Here is a 27,362-nt window from a genome sequence, read left to right on the forward strand (position 1 = left end):
AAGGACCTTGTGGTAATCATGATAAAGATTGGTAGAAAAATACAGTTTTACTAACAATAATTTTCAGCATCTATAGCTGTTATATGTATCAGTTGTTTCTTAATTCTTTATGTGGGAGCAGGTACTGTTTTAAGGAGTGGTATGTTATAAATCAATTAAGCCTAGAAAGTCTTATCTTTTTTTTTTTTTTTAAGGTTTTTATTTTTTAGAGAGGGGGAGGGAGGGAGAAAGAGATGGAGAGAAACATCAACATATGGTTGCCTCTTGCACTCCCCCTATTGGGGACCTAGTCTGCATTCCATGCATGTGCCCTGATTGGGAACTGAACCAGCGATCCTCGAGTTCACAGGCCAGCGCTCAATTCACTGAGCCACACCAGCCAGGGTGAAAGTCTTATCCTTTTAAAAAATAGTTAACTTACCAATACCAGTAAGTTGAAGTCTCTTGGTCTGGTCAAGGAAGTTCCTTTGGTTAAAAGTTAGGCCTGATTGTATTGCTAAGTAATAAATTCATTGGATACCATTTGTGAATTGGAATAACGTATAAACTTGCATATCAGTACTTTAATTTTAAACATTCAGTCTCTTCAAAACTTTAATCCTTTTAAAAAAGAAATCAGAATCTGCAGTTTTCTTGCCTGTCTTTTGGCAGCCAAGCTATCTAGGTAATGTTGTCTTGTGAGGGGGCTCTGCCCGCAGGGTCCCCCCAGGTGCCATGAATGAGAATAAGTCTACCAAGATGTGATCTGCTTGGGGAGGAAAGGTGGCCGATCTCTCAAAGGAGAAGGGCCAGGAGCCTGTTCCTCACAGGGCTTCTTTTGGGTTTAATTTGCATAGGAATACAGGGCATATATACTTAAAGCTCATCAGTCATGGTCTGCGACTAATGGTCAAACGATAGATAATGTTCAGAGAACTATGAGAGCCTATTTTGAGTCAGAGTCAGATAGCTTAAGGGCTGTAAAACTTTGGGGAACAAACTCATTTCTTGCTTGGACCCTTATCATTTAAATTGAACATATCAGCAAAGTAGATTTCACAGGATTTTATGCATTATTTTTAGGCCTGATCGCCCCCAGGGAACCCGCCCTTCCCAGAACAGGGCTGCACCCACCTCCAGCTTTGTTTCAGGCTTAAGTTGGGTAGGGGAAGTAAGGCAGCCAAGAGATTAGGAGACTTCTTGCAGACAGAATGAGACTCAGGCTGTGTCAAAGCCAAGGGGCAAGGGTCCATCACCCTCTTTTTCTATAGCCCCCCAAGTCCTTCCCTGAGGACCCCTTCATAACCGTGCCTGTCTTCAGTCGTCCCTCCTTTGAGGAATATTACCCATCATTGGCTCACCACTCATCTGCCCGGGGCCAAGCAGGGTGAAGAGAAAGGGGGCAGAGGTGGTGCCCCTACAAGGAAGATAAGCTTTGTCTCCTTAGTGGCTTATGGTCCCAAGGTCCTTTACTCAGCCTTAGCCAGTGGGGGCTACAGCTTCTGAAACCAGGCAGGGTGGTTCCCAACAGTGTCTAAACTAAAAGTCCTGCATTTTACCTATATTTCAAAGAAATGTATGCTTTACATTTCAGAAATAAAACACTTTTAAAACAGTGAACATAAGTAGCCAAATACTGATTTTTCAAAACAGCATTTTAGAGTAATGATTAAAGAAATGCTACCCTATTTACAGTACAGAATTTTTTCAAGAACCTTTCTTCTTATAGGTAGCAGTATGATAAACCCTTCCCGGAACAGTTCAGTCTCTAAACTTGAAGTGCCCTGAGTTCTCTTTTTCCTCCTGTGGCCATAGATCTCAGTCTTAGCCACATGCAGTCTGTTCTCTCTGGCCAGGCTTTTAAAATGAATCACACAGAAAGCTTTAGTTTACTTTTTCAGCTACCCACTCTCAGAGCTTTTTTTTTAAAGTATATTTTATTAATTATGCTATTACAGTTATACAGTTGTCCCAGTTTTTCCCTCTGTGCCCCCCTCTGCCTGCTACCCACCTTCCCTCCAGCATTCCCCCACCTCAGTTCATGTCAGTGGGTCATGTATTTAAGTTCTTTGGTTTCTCCATTTCCTGTGCAGTTGTTAACCTCCTTCTGTCTATTTTTTACCTACCAATTATGCTTCTTAATCCCTGTACCTTTTCCCCCATTCTCCTTCCCTCTCTTAGCTGATTACCCTCTGAATGATCTCCATGTCTGTTATGCTCTTTCTGTTTTACTTGTTTGCTTGTTTGTGGTTTTTTTTTTAGATTCAGTTGTTGATAGTTGAGTTTGTTGTCATTTTAGTGTTCATAGTTTTGATCTTCTTCTTTACGAGAAGGGACTAAATGAGTCCCTTTAACATTTATTGTAATAATGACTTGGTGATGGTGAACTCCTTTAGCTTTACCTTGTCTGGGAAGCACTTTATCTGCCCTTTCATTCTAAATGATAGCTTTGCTGGATAGAGTAATCTTGGATGTAGGTTCTTGCTTTTCATCACTTTGAAACTTCTTGCCAATCCCTTCTTACCTGCAAAGTTTCTTTTGAGAAATTAGCAGATAGTCTTATGGGAATTTCTTTGTAGGTAAGGCTCTGATAGTCTCTTGCTACTTTTAAGATTCTCTCTTTAACATTTTTTTTTTTTAATTATGATGTGTTTGGTGTGGTTCTCTTTGGTTCCAACTTGTTTGGGACTCTCTGTGCTTCCTGGACTTGTATGTCTGTTTCCTTTGCCAAATTAGGGAAGTTTTCCTTCATTATTTTTTCAAGTGAATTTTCAATTTCTTGCTCTTTTCTTCTCCTTCTGGTATCCCTATGATTCAGACATTGGCACTTTTGGAGATGCCCCAGAGTCTTCTCATACTCTCTTCAGTTTTTCGAATTCTTGTTTCTTCATTCTGTTCTGGTTGAATATTTATTTCTTCCTTATGTTCCAAATTGTTGATTTGAATGCTGGTTTCCTTCCCTTCACTGTTTGTTCCAACCTGTGGATTTTTCTTTATTTCACTTAGTGTAGCCTTTATTTCTTCCCTTATGCTTTTGTAGTACTCAATGAGTTCTCTGAGCATCCTCATCACCAGTGTTTTGAACTCAGCATCTGATAAGTTGGCTATCTCCATTTTCCTTAGTTCTTTTTCTGGGGTTTTATTCTGTTCTTTTATTTAGGTCATATTTCTTTGTCTCCCCAACTTGACAGCCTCCCTGTGCTTGTTTCTGTGTATTATTACATAGAGCTGCTTTGGCTCCCTGTCTTAGCACACCAGTTAAGCTGTAAGGGGTGGAGCCTTAGATATTCACCAAGGCTGGGCAACTGCTTTACCACTTTGTGGCTCTGTATGGGAAGCGGGGGTTGGAGAGGGGACAGTTCTGCTGCCTGGCCTCTGGAGGCTTGCCTGGCACTCACCCATTTACAGTCACTACCCATTTCCCGTATGCAACCGGCACCTGTCCAGCTGCTGCCCTGTTGATGATCCCCAGAGTGTGGGTGAGTTTGCATACGTTCTTGGACCTTGTGGGCCCTTTAAGTGGGCTCTCCTGAGAAACCAGCAGTTTCTTTTGCTTCCCCAACCTCCACTGGTTTTTACAGTCTGCAGCTGTGAAGCTCTGTCTTCCTGTAGCTAGAAAACTGGGCTATGCGGTCTGGCCTACGGCTGGGATCGTTCACTCCCAAGGTATCCCTCCTGATTTTTATGTACCACACGCGAATGTGGGACTGCACATTCTGCACATGCTGCCACCTCTCCGTGTCACACTGTGTCCTCTGCCCTGGCTCACCATCTCCACCACTCCTGCCATCTGGATAAATGTGGCTTCTTTAAGTCCTTGGTTGTTGGACTTACAGTTCAATTTTATGGCAGTTCTGGGTGTTTTTTGTTTTGAGGTTAGTTGTGGTTCTTGTGGTTGTGCAAGGACATGAAGCATGCTTACCCACGCCTCCATGTTGAATGGAAGTCAAGGCCTCAAAGCTTTTGCTTCTGTTCACAAATGCAGTCAAAAAGAATGACTGTAAAACAAGAAGCTACAAAATATTCAATGAGATTGAAGTTTTAAATGTCTCCTTCTCTTATTCCATGGTCAGAAGATTTTTTTCATGTTAATGCCCTCCTCCTATTTTTCCTAAGTCTAAGTCTATACACACAAAAAAATTATTCATTAATTTTAGATTGCTCCCACCTGTTAGCGTCTTTAGAAAATAACTATTGAAAACTGCTTTAGGCAAGAGTCCATATTCTAATTCAGACACAATATACTGAGTCATTTTGGTTTCATGGCTATTAGTTTATTGTTCAGAAGTAACTCTAGTAATTTATTTTCTAATGGTGATTATCATATTTAATTTTCTTTTTTATTTTATTTTTTATCCTCACCCAAGGACATGCCCATTGATTCTACAGAGAGGGGAAGGAGAGGGAGAGAGAAACATCTATGTGAGAAACATCGATTGGTTGGTCGCCTCTCACATGCACCCAGGGGGGACACACCCACAGCCTAGACATGTGCCCCATCCATCCCACGACCCTTCAGTTTATGGAACGAAGCTCAAACCAACTGAGCCATACTGGCCAGGGCTTATCTTTAATTATCTTGTAAATGGATTAAAAATGGTGAGACATGCTCAGTTTATTGGGCATTCTCCTGAAAAGCTAAAGGTTGTGTGTTCAATTCCCAGTCAGGGCACATGCCTGGGTTGCAGGTTTGGTCCCCAGTCTGGGTACATGTGAGAGGCAACTGATTGATATTTCTCACATTGATGTTTCTCTTTCTCCCTCCCTTCTTCTATCTCTAAGTAAAATCTTTTTTAAAATGCTTTGTTTTTCTTAAATAATACCTGAGTTTTAATATTTGATTTTTATTTTCTATATTATAACATAATAATTTGAAGGTGTTTCTCCTATTCTAGGCTCTTGAAAATCATTTACAACAGAAACATTCTGCAGAGCTTCAGTCACTGAAAGATGCACACAGAGAGTCAATGGAGGGCTTCCGAGTAGAAATGGAACAGGAACTTCAGACCCTGCGGTTTGAATTAGAAGATGAAGGAAAGGCTATGCTTGGTATTTGTATGGATTATAATGTTATCATATTTATATGAACATTTCTTCTACTTTAAAAGTGAATTTGAAATCACAAAGTTTATTTTCAAGTTTTGAAATATCACAGTGAATATCTGAGTGTTTTGCTTATTTTATTTGAAGCTACCAGATGAAGAGGCAAGTGCAGTGGAACAGCACGGCTAGAAAACAGACTTTCCCCATGCACCGGCTGTGTAAGCAGCACTCACTGGTGCTTCTGTCTGTCATTAACCGACTAAGTGGAGTCAGGACATCAGGCTTCTGACTGTGCAGTGACAAAAGGGGGAGTTGGGCGTGGTGCCACATACCCTTAAACTGCATAGTCATATTGGTTTATTCCATTTCAGGGTTTGTTTTTTTTAATGTGAAAAGTCATGTTTAAATCTGACTTTTTGTTCTATTTTTCAGATATATTTTTAAATCTTCATTGTATTTTTTCCATTACCATTTAGTCCCCTTATACTCTTCTCCCCCAGCAGTCACTGTCCCTATGGCCTGTGTCCGTAAGTCCTTTTTCCTTCTGATCAACCCTTCCACCCCCCCAATACCCCTACTAGCTGTCATCCAAAAATATCTACAGATATTTTTAATGGGATTTTTATCTTTGAGGTGTTCAAATCATGACCTTTTCTATAAGGAGATATGTTTTGAAGAAAAATTAGCTATATATTAAAAAATTTTTTAGTTTGGTTTTTAGTGTCATTCAATAACTTTTCATTCCTACCATCTAATTTTCCTTCTGATTTTTTCCCAAATTCTCCTAATATTTTTAACGTATGTTGTCATACTTCAACAGCACCCTCATGACAAAGCAAAAACTAGAAACAAAGAAGACGAAAGTGTTGTGACTATCCTGGGCCTCCAGGAGAAAGCCCTTTGATCCAGTTGATTCTCTCTACTGTTGCTGGGAGCCCTAGGCCAAGTCATTAGAGCTTTCCCCTCTTCCTCGTTTAAAAACCACTGTGATAGCTAAGATGAAAATCATTTTAAGTGCAAATGGGAATATCTGTGATGTGCTAGAGACTCTGCTAATCAAGGAGGATTCAGAAGTGAACTGCCGCTTTGTCTTTGCCTTCAAGTAGCTTCTAGTTAGATGCAGAGGTAGCCTTTGTAGAATGTGGCCCCAAGGGAGCCTACTTTCCACAGCCGAGTGAGGAGAGAGAAAAACAGGCCAGCTGTAGGAACGGCGGTTGTGTGGTCCGTTGGAACATGATTCAAATGCCCCTCTGTTGACAAAAAGGTTTTTTTCTTATGTTTTTAAATTAAACTTTTTATTTTGAGATAATTGATTCACATGCAGTCGTAAGAAATAATATAAAGAATGCTTTGAACCCTTTACCCTGTTTTTCCCAATGGTTTTCAAAACCAACATCTTTTAAAACTATAGTACACACCTGAAACTAACATAAAATAATATTGAATGTAAACTACAAATGAAAAAATATATTTAAAAACTACAGTACATATCACACACCCAGGATACCGATACTGTCAAGACACTGAACAGCCCATCACCTTGAAGATCACTGTTGCCCATTTATAGCTGTACTTACTTCTCTTCTTCTCCCTCACCTTTAACTCCTAGAAGTCATTTTTATAATTTTGTCATTTGAAGAATGTTAATGAATGTTGTCAATGGAATCATACGATATGTAACCTCTGGGATTGGCTTTCTTTCACTCAGTGTAAGTCTGTAGATTCATCGAGGTTGTTGCATCAATATTTTGTCCCTTTTTATTGCTGAGCAGTATTCCATGGTATCGACCATGGAAGTTGTCCTTCACCCATTGAAGGATATCTGGGTGTTTTCATTTTTGTGTAAACTAAGTTTTCAGTTGTCTGGGATAAATGCCCAGGAGTGCAGGTGCTGTGTCATATGATAATTATATATTTAGTTTTTGAAGAAACTGCCAGACTGTTTTTTAACGTGGCCGTACCCTTTTACATTCCCTCCAGCAATATATGAGTGACACAGTTTTTTACCTCCTCTCCAACATTTGATGTCATTACTTTGTATTTTAGGGATATAGTGATATCTCATAGTGAATTTTACTTAGCGTTTCTCAAGTGGCTAATAATGTGGACCATTTTTTCATGTATTCATTTCCACCTGTGTATCTTCTCGTTGGATCATTTGTATTTTTACTATTGAGTTTTCAGAGTTCTTTATATATTCTAGATACTTGGCAGGAACTTTTAGGTTTACATTTCACACATGTGCACAACCCACCCTCCTGTCCTGTTCCATTATTCCATTGAAATTACTCTTTCTGAGGTCACGATTGTACTTTGAAAATCCAAAGTATTCTTACTAGCTCTCATTTGTTGGCCTTGTCTGCATCATTTGACCCCTTTGTCTTTCTCGAATCACTTTTCCCTCTGGTTTCCATGAAAGTAGAGTGTCCTCACTCTGCTCTGACCTTTCTGCCCTCTCCTCTTTAATCTCATTTGCCAGCCCCATTTCCCAATGTACCTGCTAAATATGGCTATTTCCCAGCGTTCTGTTTTTTGGTCTTCATGCTTTTCCTGATTGATTGGACTCATAGCCATGTATTCAACTACCATCTATTGTGCAGATGACTCCAAATACATATTTCTTGACCATACTTCTTTCTTTGCAGATTAGATTTACATTTCTTACTGCATATTAGATATTCTTATAGTCTACATTTTAGATATCAGTTCACTGTCTCCTTCACAGTCCAAGAAGTGTTTCTGTTCCTGTACCCACTTTAATTAATGTTATCACCATTTACCCATTTGCCCAAACCAGGAACCTGGGAGAGGCATTAAACTTTCTTTCTTTCACTTTGACATCCCATTAGTTCTTCTCTTTAAATATTCTCTGTGTCTGATTACCTTTCTGCCATACCTAGTTTGTGGTCATATCGTTTGTCACCTGGATTATTACCATAACCTTCTTCCTGATCTCCCGTCTTATAGTCCATGCTCCAAACTCCAGCGTGGTTAATATGTGCAAGACTCTAATCTCACTATGTGACTTCCCAACGTTAAATCCTTCATTGACTCCACATGTCCTGCCTCAGTGTCTATCATGTTTTTCCACTGAAGAAGTCCGTAATACCAGGGGACTAAGCTTAAGTTCTACGTGGAGGTCTCAGGAGGAACCTGAGTTGACTAGCTGCAAGCACGGCATTTCTTTGAAGATTCATGTTTTAGCTTTAGAATTTATAGTTTGTATTTTACTCACTTACTTCTCTTTTGCTTTCCTATAAAAATAATGGCTTTCCTAAAAGTCTCATGTAAATCCATGTTTCCAGAGACGATCATGTGTACTCTACAGGTTCCCTCAGCTGTGCTCACACACACATCGCAGCCTGAGAACCACGAACCTAAACACAGAGTAACAAACGTTTTGCACTGCAATAAAACTTTCTCGGACTGGGCTCCATTTTCCTTCCAGTATGACCACATGTTGTATGGGCGGCTGCCACCCCAAACTCGCCATAGGCTGCCTGGCAGGTCAGGTTCTTTCTGCTTCTGTGTGCTATCTCCTCCTCCACTTAGAGAACACTGCTCATTCTTTTAGTGACTCTGTAATTCCTTTGTGACAGCAACCTCAGTTTGCCTGTCTTAGGAAATTTGGGTACTTCCACCACTGTGCTTTCATTATAACTAATATTCATCTCTGATATTCCTCTTAATTCCCTAGTAAGATGCTTTTCCTTCTAGCCTGGGCAGTTATAAGGACAAGATCATATTTTCTTTTCCCTTAGTGTAGTACCTGACTTTCAGTAAATGTAGATTATATGAAATAATCTCAAATTCAAATGAAGATGATGACTTCCAAATCACTAAAAGCATTCACTACCTAATGGTTAACATCTTTTAGGGATATTGTGGAAGAATTCTTACCTGGATGAGAAGTTGCCTTCTAAATATGTTATGGTACCACTCAACTATAAAATGTTATTCTAACAGTGAATGAGAAGAGTTAAAAACATTTCATTAACACATTAAGTGCACACTGGAAGCATATTTAAAAATATCTCAAGCAGAATATCTCAAAATATTCATTTGAGCAGCTAGAAATTATTATCAAAGCTAGATGACCTCCAAATTCATAATATTCTATGATAGTCTATAATATTTTTTGTGTTTTTAAGGATTTTATGTATTTACTTTTTAGAGGGGAAGATCAGTGTGTGAGAGATACATTAGTTGGTTGCCTTTTGCACGCTCCCAACTGGAGACCTGGCCTACAACCCAGGCATATGCCCTGACTGGGAATTGAATCTATGACCTTTTCACTTGCAGGACAGCACCTAATCCACTGAGTCATACCAGCCAGGGTAGTCTGTAATATTTTAAGAGGCAAACACAAGTCCATGATGTTTTAATGGGCATAATACAAATGTCCTGATTTTAAATATATTCTGTGACACATACAATTTTTATGTACATAAAATATTTTTTAAATATGCTAAACCTCTTTTTATTCTTGGATTCCAGCTTCTTTACGCTCAGAACTAAACCATCAGCATGCAGCTGCGATTGATTTGTTACGGCATAATCACCATCAAGAATTGGCAGCTGCTAAAATGGAATTAGAGAGAAGCATGGACATCAGTAGAAGACAGGTAGGGGAGAGCATTCTGTTCTGTGATTATTTCCTAAATGTGAATAGATTTGAATGTTCACAATTTTCTGAAAATATTTTATAGGAACTAGTATTTTCACTAGTTATTATTTACTACCTATATTATATTAAAGTTTTATTTTAAGGGTAAATAGGTAACTTAACTAATATTGGTCATAAATTTTACATTTTATTTTATGACCTTTTAACCAAATATTTTGAATTGGACTTCCATCCTAAGAAAGTGAACAATAAAATGTAAACAACACAAAGCGTGAACAAAGAGTACTATAAAACAGCACCGTCCAGCAGAACTTTCAGGATGTTCTGTAACTCTGCTGTCCGCTAGCCACATGGGCCAAGCGTGTCTAGTGTGGCTGAGGACCTGAGTTTTCAATTTAATATAAATTAAGTTAAATAGGAAGGGAGGGAGGGAGGGTAAAGGAAAAGGAAAGGAGGTTAAATTTGAATTGAAACAGCATGTTGGATAGCATAGCTATAGAAGTAGCAGGTCCTGAAGAAGAAAGAAAACTTTATTTCCATATCACTCCAGCACAGTTACTACTTGTACTTTTTAAACTTTGTTCTTTGGCCATGTGTACTTCCTTTAATTAGATAGTTTGTGATTTTGCATGTATGTATATCTAGGTGGATAGATTTTATAGACATAGTGCAGTGAAGACTATTATTGGTTTATTAGACTTATAGCTTACTTTGTTAGTCTTCAGCTGTGTTAAATGATCAGCCCAAATTTTCTCTGCATTACTAGAGAATTTTAAATGAGCTACCTTACAGTTATGGACAGAAGTTATGTTCTCTTCATGTAGGCTGACACTGACATTGACAATGTCTAGGACTGCAGAACTTGTAGAAAACAATGACTGCTATGAAATTATAAGGAAACTTACCTTTCAAACAAGCAAAGTCTGCTTTCTAAGCCATGGGATGTGGGTGTATGTTTCTGTGTGTGCAGGGATAGCCTCCATATGTGTGGGGCCTTTTTAGAATGAAGGGTAATGGTGGCAGCATGTAACCTTCATGATATTTTTGTTATTAATGTAATTTATGTAGCATAATATTTTTTTATGTTACACAACAGATTATGTAGCTTCTTGAGTATGTGAGAGCCCTGTGTTCTAACTCAGCTCTGCAATTTGTTATAAATCATCTCTTGGGTTTTAGTTCCCATATCTGTAAAATGAGGGAGATGTGCTTTTATGGGTCCCTTGTAGCTCTGACGTTATTGAAACTGTATCTGTATTAACACTTCTCATATATATGGAAAGAGAAGAGGCCTTGAGCTTTTCTCATATCAGCAGTTCGCTTTTGAAGTAATGGCAGATTTGTTACATTCGACATTTCAGTCTGCCATTTTCTTTCCCTCAGATAAACACAGAGAGCAAATATGTAGAACACTTTTAAGAATTGTTTGCATTTTGCAGAGTAAGGAGCACATGTGCAGAATAACAGATCTACAAGATGAATTAAGGCACAGAGAGCGTCACATCACTGACTTGGATAAGGAGATACAGCACCTTCATGAAAACATTAGTGCCCTAACCAAAGAATTGGAATTTAAAGGGAAGGAAATTCTCAGGATACGAAGTGAATCTAACCAACAGATGAGGTATGCCATTAATTACAACAGAAGGAATTTGCACTGTTACCTCAAAGACAGTTGTGATGGTATTTAGCAATATATGCCTATTTATGTAACTAGACTGCCTTCTAGTAGGACCACTTTTGACTTTGTTGACTATGTTTTGATCTGGAACATAGATGAAATGTTATATTTTGAATGGTTTATATGCATTCATCCACTTTGGAAATTGTATAAAATTAATTAAAATTTTAAGAAATGTTATTTAAAAAAAGCATTAAAGGAGACAAGTTTAACAAGCTGAAAGATTAAAATAAGTAACTTGCTTTGGGCTGTTTCCATTAATTTCCTATATATTATAGCTAAAACCATTTCAAATCTGGTAGAATGTAGAAAGTTTTGAAAGCTTGACTTCAGAATGACATTTTCTTAACTAAAATAAATTAAACAGGTTGCATGAACAAGATTTAAACAAGAGACTTGAAAAAGAGCTGGATGTCATGACAGCAGACCATCTCAGAGAGAAAAATATCATGCGGGCAGATTTTAATAAGACTAACGAACTACTCAAGGAAATAAATGCAGCTTTACAAGTGTCGTAAGTCACATTATATTAAAGAAAGTTAATACGCAGATAATAAATTGAGGAGTACTGTGTCTAACCTCAGATTAGCTACTCTTTTGAACTAATTAAATGATACTCTAAAAAGAAAACAAGTACATATTACAGATGGTAATTGTAGTATATTTTTAAATTAGGATAAGTCAATTGAATAATTGTGTTCAGTAGCTGCTACTGCTACAGTTTTACTAGAGGTCACTTACCTAAAGACTGTCCCTCAGGGTCACGAACTGGCATGCCATGGTGAAAAGTCAAAAGATGTCTCCTGGGTAATGTTAAGTAAAAGGGGCATATTGTGACTAGTAGGTCCCACTAATAATATATATTTTATAAAAATGTCAAACAACCTTTAAAAACAAATACAACATTTTAATAATAGTGGTTCCCTTTAGGGAATGAATTAAGAGGTATTGGGGTGGGGAAGAGCAAAGACTTGCTTTTTATTTTATATACTCTGATATTGTTTGAATTTCTGTAACAAACATTTGTTTTATAATTTTAAAAATCGTGAACTATCACAAATAAAGTTAGTACTCATACAGAGTATTGTTAAAACCAAAATTTCTAATTATTGCTTAATGTTTTAAAGAATATTTAATAGCTTTTTAATTTAATTGTCTTTTCTAGACAATTATAAACCATCGTAGTCAATGTATTCACTTCGTGTCTCTGGCCCAAACCCTGCTCCAACTTAAGTTATCTCAGAATTAACCTTCTCTGAGTTGCTGCAGATGCTTTTATTCATCTTCAGTCTCTCTTCTTCCAGCCCATTAAGAAAAAAGGTCCATAAACCCTACACACACTTCAGTAAAGTCAAAACCCTCAGTCTCCGACTCAAACTTGGACCTGCAGTGTGCCACCCCCGCCTCATCCTTAGTCTCCTCATTCCCTGTCTGCCACCCCCGCCTCAGCCATCCTGACCTTCTCGGGATCCTTCTGAGTGTCTCCTGTCCTGTCCTCTGTAGTCCAGAATAGTTTCCTGTGTCTTTACTACCTAACTACCTTTCTCCAGTCTGAAAACCATCTGCTCGCATTCCACGCATTTAACTGATTAAGCCTCTCAGTAAATATTGCCTTGTATGTAGCATGTAGACCTGCATCCACTTCAACTGAAACAGACTGCAGACTTCCAGGCCTCGGCCTTTGCTTCAGCGGCCTCTGAGGTGAGGTGGTCTGATGGGTACATGCAGAATTTTTACATTAGCAGGCACTGAGTGACTGCTCGATGAACGACTTTTTTTGAGGATTTTCTGTAACATTTGCCACTTCGTGAATTTACTTTTGAAATAGTGAGGAGACTCATGAGATCATTCCCCCAGCCACAGTGATTTTTGCTGCTTGATACCTGCCGTGTACAGGAGCTCAGACCCTCAGAAATGAGTCACAGTGACATCCAGGGCTCTGGCTTTCCCTGCCCCTGGTCTCAGTGCTGGTCCCCTGCTGTGTACTCGGAAGATGCCTGCTTACCACAAGTACCCTCTGCCCTGTGTTCTGTCTGCTCAGGGATGTGAATTTACGAAAAGTAAAGGTCATGTCTCTGTTCTCACCTTATTCTGTGTCATGTGGTTTTGCACATTACGGGTTTTTAGTAGTAAATAATAACTTAGTTTTTTTATTATCATTTTGATAAGTGTATTACTTGTAAGTCAAATATTTTATCACTTTTCTAGATGCCCTACACCATTTGTTTTAATCTTCAGCTAGGTTTTTGCTAATCAATCATACTTCCTTTTTCACCAGAAACCTGCTGCTATCATATAGTTAGCCTCTTTCTTTAGATAGTTACTCTTTTAAAGATAGTTAAAAGTTACTCTTTTTAGATAGTTAAAAACAAATATATTTTAAGTCAGCACTGTCCAGATTTTCCTGTAATAATAAAAATGTCCTATGTCTGCTGTATGTAACAGTTGCTATGATGGCTATTGAGCACTTGAACTGTGGCTAGCAAGACCGAAAAATTGAATTTTTAATATCCGTTCATTTTACTTAATTTAAATGTAAATACCCACATGTGGGCTAGTAGCTACTATATTGGAAAACACAGTTTTAAGACTAAGACTATTGGATATTTCTGAGCCATATTCCGAAACGAAGCCCTCTTGGATCTGCTGAATGGTTTGGATTTAGACAGAGGTGGTGAGCAGGAAGTGTCCATTCACCTTTAGGAGCTGGGGGAGCAACACTGGACTATTCACAGCCTGTTCCAAAGGACTAAGGGTACACTGTTGAAGTTCCGACCAAATGCCTGCTGGCTTTCAAGCTTCAAAATGAGAACACCTCTGGATTCTTGGAAGTGGGCAGTCGTGGAAGACTGGAGGAACATGGGACAGTCTCCCAGGCTGAAGCCTGGAGCAAGGGGCCTCTGGGGCAGCGGGAAGCTTCTTCTATTCCTGTCCCAAAGCCTGCTGGACTCCAGGGAAGAGGGGGCAAAAAAATTTAAAGGATGGAAAGTGCCGTCTAAACTTTGTTGAGGGACATCCGCCAAGATGGAGGCGTAGGTGGAAACCCTTGGCGTCCTCCCACAAACAAATCTAAAAACAACAGAGTTTTAACAACAATAAACGCAACCAAACCACGCAGAAAATTGACAATATGGAGTCCGAAAACAACAAAATGCTCAGCTAAACTGGTGAGAGGGGCGAAGCCAGCAGCAGAGCAGGTCGGGCAAAAAAGATCCCCAACTGGGGCGGTGGGCAGACAGCCGAAGGCGCGGATCCCAGGTGTGGGCTAGCCATGGGCAGACACAGGGAAGAGGCCCGGCCGGCTGTCTGCGGTTGGTTGCGAGTTTGCGTGCAGATAAACCAGTAAAGAGGCAAGCATTGAGACCGCACAGCGCAGGGTGGTGGGCTCGCACATTTCTGCTCAGATAAACAGGCAGAGGCGAGTGGTGAGGCGGACTGGGCGAGCGGAGTGGACCGCCATTGCTCCTTCTCTGACCCCGCCCCCACGGATAGCTTCACAAACCAGCCACCTGGGTGGCCCCGCCCTGGTAAACAACTAAGGCTCCGCTCCTCCTACATAACAGGCACAAACAGATCAAAACATGGCTCAAGAACAACTCAGAGCCCCAGAGCCAATAAATCTAAGCAATGAAGAAATAGCCAAACTTTCAGATGCACAGTTCAAAACACTGGTGATCAGGATGCTCACAGAACTGGTTGATTTTAGTCACAAATTAGAGGAACATATGAAGGCTAAACTAATTGAAATGAATAGTAATGCACAGGAAACCGATAGTAATGGAAAGGAAACTGGGACTCAAATCAAGGGAGTAGACCAGAAGGAAGGAGAAAATGACCAAACAGAAAAATATGAAGAATCAAGAATTCAAAAAAATGAGAAGAGGCTTAGGAACTCCTAGGACATCTCTAAACGCTCCAACATGCGAATTATAGGGGTACCAGAAGGAGAAGAGGAACAGTCACGAGTGGGAACCTTATTTGAACAAATAATAAAAGAGAACTTCCCCATTCTGGCAAAGGAAATAGACTTCCAGGAAATCCAGGAAGCTCAGAGAGTCCCAAAGAAGCTGGACCCAAGAAGGAACACATCGAGGCACATCATAATTACATTACTCAAGATTAAAATGAAAGGATCCTAGAAGCAGCAAGAGCTAAGGGGACAGTCACCTACAAAGGAGTTCCCATCAGACTGTCACCAGATTTCTCAAAAGAGAACTTACAGGCAAGAAGGGGCTGGAAAGAAGTATTTCAAGTCATGAAATCCAAAGACCTGCAATCAAGATTGCTCTATCCAGCAAAGCTTTCATTTAGAACGGAAGGACAGATAAAGTGCTTCTCAGATAAGACCAAATTCAAGAAGTTCATCATCACCAAGCCCTTATTATATGAAATGTTAAAGGGACTTATCTAAGAAAAAGAAGATAAAAAAGATCAACAGTGAAAGGACAGCAAACTCAGTTATCAACAACCACACCTAAAATAAAAGCAAATTAAGAGGACAGCTAGATCAGGAGTGAACCATAGAAATGAAGATCACGTGGAGGGTTAGCAACAGGGGAGTGGGAGAAGGAGAAGGGGGAGAAGGTACAGAAAATAAGTAGCATAGACAGCAGATAGAAAATAGATGGGGGAAGGGAAAGAATAGTAGGGGAAATATAGAATCTAAAGAACTTGAGACACGTGTTCATGAACTAAAGGGGGGAATGGTGGGGGAGGGGTGTGCAGGGTGGAGGGGAACGGAGGGGGGAATAGAACAAATGTAATGGCATAATCAATAAAAAAATTTAAAAATTAAAAAAATAAAATAAACTTTGTAAAAATAGTGATAAAAGAGTTCTGTATCTTACAGAATGATTACTAGAAATCCTCTTCTCTTGAGCTGTGTATTAAAGTCTTACATTTTCAGACATTCTATAGAAATATTTTATTTTCTTGAGTGATATAGTATCTTAGTAAAAAACCTTAATCTATTAAAATGTCATGGTTTTTGTATTAGAAGCAAATGGGCTGTTTTAAAGAACTTTATTTAAGCTCACTGTAAACATACACTAAAATGGCAGATCTTTATTATGCAAAAATAGATTTGAAGATTATTGATTGTTCAAGTCTACTTTACATTAATTTCTCACTATACTGAAACAAAAAGATAATTTCTTCTTGGAGGAAATACTGAGTTTCTGCACTTGGACTTTAAGTAGGTCAGAGTCCCTAATTGAAAAGAAGCACTTCACCACAGCAGAATTACTTATTTTTTTTAAAGTTGCTTGAGTTTTTTTAATCTGTAATACCCTAATTGCTTTTTGTTGTTGTCATTTGATTTTTAAATTACCATTCATGTTATTTTAATAAACTTTGCAAGATAAGGATGTAGTAGTCCTATTGGTGCAGGTCATCTGTGTCCACGGTTTATAGGGGGAAATGTTGGCCATTAAACTCCTTCATTACTACTCTTCCTTCAGGCTGTAGAGAAGGATGGCATAATAGAGTTCTTTTGTCTTTATACAACTAAAATTCTAAAATATATGTGTGCCTAGTAATACTGTTGTTTGGCTTTAACTTTCAATTTACTGATATTTTTGTCAATTATTTATTCTAAAAACAGCACAAGGGGACTTTCAACTTGGAAACTTCTTAAGATACAGTTTTATACAGATTTTTAGGCATTAATATTTTAGGTTTCTGTTGCCCATACACATTGACCTATATATTCTCAGAGACAAAAAAAAAAAAAAAAAAAAAGCAGAACACGAATGCCTGAGGGAGAATCCAACAGTGACCCTAATTAGTAATTTTGTCTGTTCTACTTCTGTCTGTTCTCTCTCTCTATTACTTTTGATGGGACTCTGGGTTTCAAGTAAAAAGGCTTGATGTACTTGTACGGTTACCTCAAGGCAGTACTTTCCGGGCTGTAATGATCCCTATGTAATCATTCCAAGTGTTTTTTCTGTTAGAACTTCCAAAGAGTAATCATTCTGGAAATATATTCACAAGTTAAATCTGTATTATGTTCCTTACGTGTTTTCTCCTTTAATGCTTTCTCAGTTGTGTTTATGTGGATTCTGTTTCTCTAGTTTAATGAATTTTTTTCCTTTAATAACCAGGTATCTTTTAAATTTTTTGATGGTGTAAGGGTATTTTGTGGAGATTAACTGATAACTTTGTAGGTAAAGGTTGTTTAAACTAAATTAAAATACATATTAGAATTAAGTTTCAAAGCAGACCTTTATTGTGCAAAAAGGAGGTTCAGGGATTGTAACTGACTTTAGATTCACTTTACCTTAACTTCTTATTGTACTAGAACAGGGATTTTCAACCTGTGTGCCACAGGAATTTAAAAAAAATGCAAAACCTGACTATTTGGTCAGGAGCACTGGCCTCTTTTCCCTTAGATTATTAAATTTAAAAAATGAGAACAGCCAACACAACAATAGCCATCTGGTGTGAATGAATCAAAATTATATCTATTTTTTTTTTTGGTGTGCTGCAGAATTTCAGTAATTAGTTTATGTGTGCGTTGAGATGAAAAAGATTGAAAATTGCTGCATAGAATAAAAGATAGACATAGCAGTTTTAAATAAGGCTTTACATTTAGTTTGTTAAGGCACCATTAACAACCTACTATTCTTGTTCAGCCGCAAGAAGTAGTTCAAAAATCTTGTACGTTGCTGTTAATGATAAAGAAAGTACTCCAGTGACATCTTGTGGCTGCTCCACCGTCAAACCCAAATGCCTTTTCCCTTGACTAGATCACTGTTTCTCAAGCTTCCTAAAACCTTGTCCATAAAAATATATAAAATTTTGCCCATAAAATGTCATATTGTGATAAAATGCAAGGTCACTTTATCTGAGCTTAGTGAATCACATTTTTCACTCATTCTGCACTGTCACAAAAGTACAAAAGTAGAGAGAGTACAATGTCACACAGAACTGACAAAGTCCCAACTGATCTTGAGACAGTCACTCCCTAAGCCAACACTTCTGTCACCCTCGTCCCTCCCCAACTCCCAGGTTAGAACTTCAGCCTGGAGCTGGGTGGGGAGCCAAATATGTTATCCCATCTTCAGCCTAGGCTGAGTTAGTGGAAGAATTTACTGAAATTAGATTCTGGTACCCCTCTGGATTAGTGGATGGGCATGGATCACTAATTCCTAGAAGATTTCTACAAGTTACACAGTATTTGTTGAGTGAATAATATTTTCTGTGAGTCATCATTAACTAATTTCATTGAGCTTAAGTTCTATTTTTATTTTAAAAACAATGATTTTAAATATTCTAATTATTTAAATTTTCTAAAATTTGAAAGTGCTTTTTTCAAAGTAAGCCACCAGTTTCCATTTGCATTCTCTTAATTCTACCCTGTTCTGTATTTTTAGACTTTTCTGGGCCCATATCTTCTCTGCTTGTAAAATGTGGCTTCTATTCTGGAGTCTTCACTGGCCTTTAAGTCCTATTACCTTAATATTTCATTCAAGGCAGAATAGGCCTACAGAGAAATAAAATTCTTCTTTTACTTGATGAACCCTTTTTATAGTTTACACGGATTAGCTGTTAATACAGAATTGTTAAAGTAAGTTTCTTATAAACCAGGACAGAATGATTCTATATGTGTGTCCTTTGTTCCCCCTTTCTCTGTATTTTTCACTTGTCTCTTTTGTGTATGTTACCAAGCCTTATGTCATAACACAATATTGTATTTGTGGTACATTCTAATAGTAAGCCTACATTTCCAGCATCAAAGCTGCACTCACTAGGTTAGTATCATTCAGCATATCATTTCTTTTGCACAGCTTACCTCAGCTCAACACATATACTCTTGGAATGACATAAAATGAGTAAATTATTCAAAAAAGTAAACTTCATATCCTTTAATATCATCTATTGGAAAAATTGGAAAACTTTAAATAACACTATAGCTCTTAAGACAATCATGCTATTATCCTCAAAAGTTTTAAGAAAAAAGTTTAGTTTGAAGTTTTTGTGTGTATTTAACTAGACTAATATGAAAAATGTAATTATGACAAAAGAATGTGTTTGAGTCATATTAATGAGCTAAAGATTTTCTTGTTTTTAGATTAGAAGAAATGGAAGAAAAATATCTAATGAGAGAATCAAAACCAGAAGATGTACAGATGATTACAGAATTAAAAGCCATGCTTACAGAAAGAGACCATGTCATAAAGAAGCTAATTGTAAGATATTTTGTTTTTGGTGTAACCATATAATATAGACTGTTGTTTGGCAGAACATGGGAAAATATTTTTAAGTAATGCTAAATGAAAATTTAAAGTGTGAAACATGCATTGTGATTGAAAGTTTATTAACATGTTATGAATGAGGGAAATAAATACTAAGTAATTTTTAAATTTAAATTTGATATTAGGATAAGGGGTTAATGCCTCTTTTTACAGTATTTTAGTACATGTCAAGTGTTTAATTACATATCATTTGTCAGTGTACAATTAATGTATTATTGAAGTGTCTGTATTGTATATGTAGAATTAGAATTGGATAAGAAAGAACAGTCAACACATTCATGCATTAATCTGCATTGTGCACTTCTGAGTTTGTCAGCTTCATTTCCTAAAGTGTGTTCCACTGAACTCTGATCCCAGGAGACAGCCTATGAAGAAAGGTACCATGACACAGCCTAGGAAAAGCCACGGGCTCTTTCTTGAAGAGTCTCAGTCCACATTGAGGTATTAGGGGTTCTGAGAAATCCATCAGACAGAAAAATACAGACTTAACAAATACATTGCTTTTGTTAAAGCCATTATTCCTTAAGAATAAAGAGTACCCAAATTGATTTTTTAACATTCATAAAACATTTCAGAGTCTCCTAAAATTATATGTTCTGATCAGTAATTAAAATACTGCCACTAACAAATGAGAAATCTTTCAAAGTAAAACTAGAAATAGAGAGCTAATTATTCTATTTGCTTATTGATCCATTCAGCTAAAAACTTTGGACATGAGCATGCAAAAAGAGCCTAAGAGAGTTTATGTCTGAAATCCTTTTACCTTAACATGTCTCTTTCAGCAGTTAGGATAGTGACTGTCTAGGTCTAGAAGTTCCTGCTAAAAGCAACAGGGAGTCGACCGGGGTTTGTAGGTGAACCCAGGAGCAGGCACTGGGGAGACAGAGCATGTGCCGTGCTGCTCCCCACTAACCACCCCATCCTCCAGGCCCCGTGAGCATGAGACAGGCCTCACAGGGGGTTCCGTTGGATTGCAGTGAGATTTGTGGAAAATTACCTTACGTTCCACACATGAAATTAGCAAATGCATTACATGTATTTCATCTATGGCCCCCATTAATAGCTGTTGATTTTCTAGTTCTTACTGGGCAGGTATAATTGGACTTTCTCCTCGAGACAGGATTAGTATTAGATTTCAAAGGAGAACTAACTTTCCAAAATAACACAGTTGTTGACAGAGCCAGGAATCTAACCAAGGGTTGTTCCACGCTGTTGCCCTTAGACCTGAACCTATGGACGGGGAAGCACATGGGCTGAAATTAATGATGCAAATCATAGTGGTAACTAAGAGGGGGATGAAGAATCTAGTTCTACTAGAGCACAACCCTGCATTTCACACACTGTTCCATTCACTTATGTTTACTTCCTCCCGCCTGGTTATTCAGTGAGCCCACATTGTTGTTTGTCTCAGTGTGGGCCACACACTTTTCCTCTGTTCTGTGGTTACCGCCACTGACATACGTTGATGTCTCAGAGAGGAGATTCGACAAGATCAAATACCTTTCTATACTCAAGAACACTGAATAGCCTAGTGCTGCCATCTTCATACACGGCAACACAACCATGTGCACAGCTCCGTGAATGCAGGTTAAGCCTGCTCCACCCGCACAGTCAGCCCTTTGGAACAGGGGCGGGTCCACACAGAACACTCAGATCCAACCTTAAGGAAAAGGTATTGAGGGGTTGAGAAGAGTCCCGGAGCAGGGGACTTGAAACCTTTTGAAAACTTACTCCCAGCAGTCTTTACGACCCTGGCAATTGGTGAGAAATCTTTGAGCAAGGTATATGAATCTTCATTTAGGTTTTTATTAAATTTTGAATGAAATGGCATTTATACAATTATGTTTTTAAATATTCAGTAGAAAATGTTTAAGAGATGTTTGTAATTTTTTTGCATAGGATGATAATAAATTTTATCAGCTGGAATTAGTCAATCGAGAAACTAACTTCAACAAAGTGTTTAATTCAAGTCCTACTGTTGGTGTTATTAATCCATTGGCTAAGGTATGTGCTGTACACACTATAAAATAGGGATATGGTTTAAAACTTGGTTAAAATTGGGCCTGCAAACCAGACAATCGCAGTTCGATTCCCAGTCAGGGCACATACCAGGGTTGCAGGCCGGTTCCCTGCAGGCCAGTTCCCAGCAGGGGACGCATGAAAGGCATCACCATACAGTGATGTTTCTCTCCCTCTCTCCTTCCCTTCCCCTCTACAGATAAATAAATAAAATCTTAAAAAATATATTAAAAAAAAACGTGGTTAAAATTTTATAAAATATTTAGAGCAACATAGGTTAAACCTTCTAAAAGATGTTTCTTAAATTTAATAATCTAGAACTAAAATCTCTGAAATCTTTATGTATTCATTTTCAGAATGAGGTCCCCATAGTATTCATTTATTTGATAATACTCCTTAAAATAATATTTTATTCATATTATAAAACTTTGTTTCTCATGTCTCTAAAGAAAATGAACTTCTAAGTCTCCGCAAGATAACCCCTGTCGTTTCCTTAACGTTCACCAGACTTGGCCGGGTCTGAAAAGGCACCACAGCCCTGTGTTCCCAGTAGCTCTTCCCCTGCCGTCCTAACAGCTGTTGGGTTGGGCATGTATTTTGTTGCTGACCAGCTGTGAGAGGAAGGCTTCACTTTTCTCAGTCTTTAGGACGCCTCCTTAACCATGGAAATTGAACATGACCTATCCTGATACTTGATCACTCTTAGGACAAAAGTGTATTTTACCTTATAGACAAATGAAGTGGACATGGCTAAGTCTTAAACATCTTTGTACCCCAGCTTCCTGTGGCTCCTCCCATAGTGCTTTGGGTATAGTGATTATTTATTCAGAACTATTGGTCCAGTTGCAAATTTCATCACATTTCCTATAAGGCACCAGAATTATTCTAGTCATGAAAGCAAGTAATAAGGAATACTTATGTTTATTGACTTCATAGGGTTATATATATTTTGGCAGAAATCAGTAGGAGAAATAAAGTGCTAGTGCTAAAGATTTTTTTTAAAGTCTGGACCAGACTTTTTCTTTCAGATTTTTAATTTACTTTTAGAGAGAGCAGAAGGGAGGGAAAGGGAGAGATCTATGTGAGAGTCTCATACGCCCCGTACTGGAGACCTGGCCCGCAGCCCAGGCAAGTGCCCTGACCTGAACTCTTGGTTCTCAGGCAGGTGCTCAATCCACTGAGCCACACCAGCCAGGGCTAAAGATTTTTTTTTAATTCAGATTTCATTGATTTGTACATCATACCTAATTTCTTTTTGGCCCTTAGTCAGAAATTTTTGCTTTCAAAGGTCATAAAGCTTCTCTGTTAAGAACATGGAACATGTCCTTCTTTCACAAATTGAAGCACTCCAAACTGGAAACTTAAATGTTCTATGGAATAGAATGACTGAAGTAAGGAGGCCTATAGCTGTATCTCCAGAGCTAAAATACTGCCCAGCATGTAGAAGGCTTTCAATAACTAATTGTTGAATGAATCAATATATTTAGCAAGTTTATTCAGTTTTAAGTTCATAATTTAGAGTGGAAATAAGCTTTTCATTATAAAGCAAGGTTATGAGACATGTTAAAACAAGATATACTAAAAATATTTTCCTTTTATTTATTTTATTGGAATTAGAATTTTAGCTACAAAACCATTAGTATAGAACTTTATCAATGTTCCTTATCAATGATACCTTTGATTTCTTAAAACAGAAACCTTAAGTAGGTTTAATTACGCCCTCTGGTAACTAGAGCAAGAAAATACAAAAGATACATCTCAGAACTTTTAACTATTTTTGCCTCCTAAGAGTGATTTCAGTTTTCACAAATTGTTCTAAAAAAATTATTCCTCTCTCTTTTTTTTTGGTTATGTTGAAATAGGCTCCTTATCAGAGACTCCATCATTACCATCTATGATATAGAGGATAATGTCTAGATAGTGAGATTATTACTTTGTAAGTAAAGAAAAGGGGCCATTTTATCTATTAATTGTATTTTTCCAGCCTCTGGAGTCATTTTCTAAAAAATTATTTAATAAATTAGCATACATTTAATTAGTAAAATATAGGACTATTCATGTTACAAACAACATGTTAACTTTTATTCTGCATAGCTCATTGATTCTAGAGGTGTGAGTAAAATAGACTAAAGTTAATAATTTGCAAGGTGATACATTTTGCTAATCTGCAACTGTATTCTCCTTTTTATCTGTTGATTTTAAAGGAGAATTTAAAAAGTTAAAAATTGATTTATTTTATAAACTTTAAATTTTTAAAAGATATGAGCCAGTTAACAATACTACCAAGTAATTGGGAAATGAGACTTAATTATGCAGATTTAATTTTATCTCTTCAGAAAGTTGGTACAGTAAATTTAAAACCAAATTGTTTCTGTGAATCCACTTTAGTTCTTACTACATTGCCAAGCATTTTCTCATTCTTTTTTTTTTTTTTCCAGGCAAGGACTGCCTCCTTTTGACACATGGCTAAAGTTCACAGGACTCTCTTTTTAAAATTATGTTTAACTTTACACCTTCTCCTAATTTTAGCCTAAATCCTTGTGGTATCTGGAAGACCTACTCTTCTCCCCTCTTTTTTCCCCTTTTCCTCTCAGTCTTCTTTACCCCCTGACATTCTTTCCATCCCCTCATCTCCTCTCCACGCACCAATTCCTAAATGTTTCTTCCTCATTCTCTCTGTCCGAGCAGCATGTCTCTGCCTGCGAGGATTCCATGTCGATAAAGAACACCTCCAAAGGTCCCCAGACCACACTTTGGGTAACACTGGTTCATTTTAACATCCCAGTGTAACAGAAAGCTTCCAAAATTTTCCTATGACAAACTTTTATCCTCTACTTATTTTCTCATTTGTCCTTGTGCAGGGACTATCCTCACATGTACTATTTTTAATGCAGCAAAAGAAGAAGAATGATAAATCACCAACAAACAGGTTTGTGAGTGTTCCCAATCTAAGTGCTCTGGAATCTGGTGGAGTGGGCAATGGACATCCTAACCGCCTGAATCCCATTCCTAACTCTCCAGCCCACGACATTGAGTTCAACAGCAGCAAGCCACTTCCACAGCCAGTGCCGTCCAAAGAACCCAAGACATTTTTGAGGTGAGCCTCGTCTCACCAGTGACTTTTTTCTTTACTTTTTTAACAAGAAATTGATCTTCTTACATTGCAGAAATCTACTACTTTAAGAACAGTCTAGGAAAATACCGTGAAATATTTTCAATATAGATTTATCACTTCTCCAGAGAACTCTTTTTTGACTATTAAAAAGATTTTTCCAATTTGTTACTCAGTTTTCTAAATGTTTAAAGAGATAATATAATTCACACGCTTGGAAATTTAATATTAGACTCTTCATTTTTAGCATGGTCATCAATTTTTCATTAATAATCTGTCACTACAGAATTTAAAGAATTCATTTTAAATTAAAAGGATTTTCATTTAAATTTAAATTTTATTTGGCTTTTATTTGTTTCTGTTTCTTATGTTATATTTATTTTTTCCCTTTCTTGTTTACCAGACTTACTCATAAATATATATGCTTAGTGCCAAAATAAAAAAATATGTAAGCTCTGGGAATTTAATGATATATATATATAAGCAAAAAATATATTTAGAAAAGATAGTTTTTATAGTTAACATTCTAACATGTTATCTCAGAGTTGTTGATTAAATGTATTAACAAATAAAATTTAAACAAAATCCAGTTGTTTATCCATTCAAAATTAAAGTCAAAAAGTACAATCATTTTATGCTTAACTTTAACATCACTGATTTTGTGCTGCTTTAAATTTATTTACTTTTAACTTATTTTTACCAAATCTCAGCAGTGTCACTAGCAATAGTCTGTTAGGCTATCTTTTTCTAGGTTAAGTGATTAATGACATAGTTAATGACTAATTATTTTAAATAAAAAAATGGCAAGAATGAAAAACTAGTCAAATACACCTTTGAATGTGTTTCCTGCTAAATATTTTTTGTTGCTTATTTCCCCTGTGCATGGGCATGTTCAGGTATCAGTAAGATGCATGTGCATGAGCTCAAGGAACGTGGCTGCTGGAGTTTCCATTACACTTTGTTGCGTGCCTTGTAATTTCCCCCAAAGACGGTAGGGACTCTTTTGTTTTCTCAACTAGCCCAAAGACTCTGTAGTTTGACTTAAGATAGGTAAAATTATATAACTTTGAAAATAGAGGGGAAATCAGCTTTTTAATGTACTCCTCTAGAGCATTCGCTTATGGAATTATGAAAGTTTAATGTAAATATACCTATAGTAGAAATACTGTACCATGGTTTGGTTATTTAATTTATTCATATTTAAGGACACATCTGCAAGAACCAACTGCTTGTGTCAGATTCTGAAATTAACAAAAAGAAAAGGTGCTGAAAGAGAGGAATGTCCTCATATTCTCTCTTACTCCCCACCATTCCTCCTGAATTTTTTCTTTATTCAAAGAAGATGACATTATTTTCCTCAACTGTTTTTGTGGGGTTTTTTGTGGGTTGGTTGTTTTTGTTTTGTATTTGTTATGATGTGGCTCCTTAACTGACTGCATCTGAGCTACTAATGCACTCTCAGGCCCTCGTGGAGTGGAGAACTGCATCTAGTGGAAAGGAGTAGCAAATCTTTAACACACATCTTCTGACATAGTGAACCACCTGTGATCATCTACACTAATGTTTTATGTGCTTTACCCTCCATTTTGCAGAACAGCTTAATGCTGGGTTACATGTCTTTCTTTTTATGAATTCAGTCCTCCTCAGAGTGAAGCTTCCCCGGTGGCTTCTCCAGATCCCCAGCGCCAGGAGTGGTTTGCCCGGTACTTCACATTCTGAAAGAATTGTGTTGGCACAGCTCTGTGTGGACTGTTACTAAGAGCATGACCTTACAGATCATTATGTGAACAGGCTTTCCTATGTCAAACACTGTGAATGAGGAAGTATTTGTTTCTAATTTGAAAATGCACTGTATTTCCTGTGGTATTTATTGGAATCATTCTTATAAGATACTATGTTATGTGTGTAATTATAATAGCTATTTTTTTTTGAGATGAAAGAGCCTTTAACCTTTGTAATTACTACATAATAAATTTTGCTAAAACAAACAGTAATGCTTTTCATTTTTTTCAAGTAAGTGTATTTAATTGTTAAATATGTTTTAGTTCCAGGAAAGACTTGCTAAAAAGTTTTACTACATAATAATTATAAAATACTAAACTATGTGGTATCAGTAATCATAACAAAATCAGGATAGGCAAATATGTTTGCTTAATTTGTCCCAATACTTTGTACAGCTATGACTAAATTGTGTTCTCTAAACTTGCAAGGCTGCAATGAAAACACATATGGAAATTGTGGACCTTAAGGTATATAAAATGCTGCTGATAGTCAAGAATCCAGAACTTTTGGTACAGTTAGTATCTAAATTAATATGATTTATGGCCAAACTCATTGGGTAAAGAGACAGTCAATTAATTCTCTCTTAATTTGTCTTACAAGCCAGTTAGTTAGTTTTCTAAATTGGCAATATAGTATTGATGACCCATGATCATGGACTTAACCACTGTCACATGTTAATGAGACCTTTTCTTCCTCTATGCTTTCAGTCCATTTTGGCAGGATACTATATTTTGTCCTGTGCCCTGAAAGAGGACATCAGTTTCTAAGAGTGCCAAATTTAGTTGACTCGGTAATATAGACTTCAGAAAAATTGAGGTGAACAAGATAAGTGCAAATACATGACCTGTGGAGATTATAGTAATG

General features: G+C 37.4%; 1 protein-coding gene across 8 annotated transcripts in view; it reads left to right on the forward strand.

Moving 5' to 3' along the window:
- The window catches only part of FAM184A (family with sequence similarity 184 member A), a 107,573-nt gene extending 80,901 nt beyond the window's left edge, over nucleotides 1–26,672 (forward strand). For 2 of the 8 annotated variants that reach the window (XM_053664894.1, XM_037128765.2), the window contains 8 exons: nucleotides 4,875–5,028; nucleotides 9,520–9,647; nucleotides 11,089–11,273; nucleotides 11,698–11,844; nucleotides 19,402–19,519; nucleotides 21,485–21,589; nucleotides 24,499–24,701; nucleotides 26,354–26,672. In XM_053664894.1, the coding sequence (XP_053520869.1) occupies nucleotides 4,875–5,028; nucleotides 9,520–9,647; nucleotides 11,089–11,273; nucleotides 11,698–11,844; nucleotides 19,402–19,519; nucleotides 21,485–21,589; nucleotides 24,499–24,701; nucleotides 26,354–26,435 (1,122 nt within the window). In that variant the 3' untranslated portion in view covers nucleotides 26,436–26,672. Of the gene's footprint in view, nucleotides 1–4,874; nucleotides 5,029–9,519; nucleotides 9,648–11,088; nucleotides 11,274–11,697; nucleotides 11,845–19,401; nucleotides 19,520–21,484; nucleotides 21,590–24,465; nucleotides 24,702–26,353 lie in introns of all 8 variants that reach the window. The other 6 variants (XM_053664897.1, XM_053664893.1, XM_053664895.1 and 3 more) reach the window with 6 other exon arrangements.
- The last annotated feature ends 690 nt before the right edge of the window (nucleotides 26,673–27,362 follow it).

This window comes from Artibeus jamaicensis, unplaced genomic scaffold (assembly GCF_021234435.1).
Source record: "Artibeus jamaicensis isolate MK-2021 breed Jamaican fruit bat unplaced genomic scaffold, CSHL_Jam_final contig_387, whole genome shotgun sequence".
NCBI lineage: Eukaryota > Metazoa > Chordata > Mammalia > Chiroptera > Phyllostomidae > Artibeus > Artibeus jamaicensis.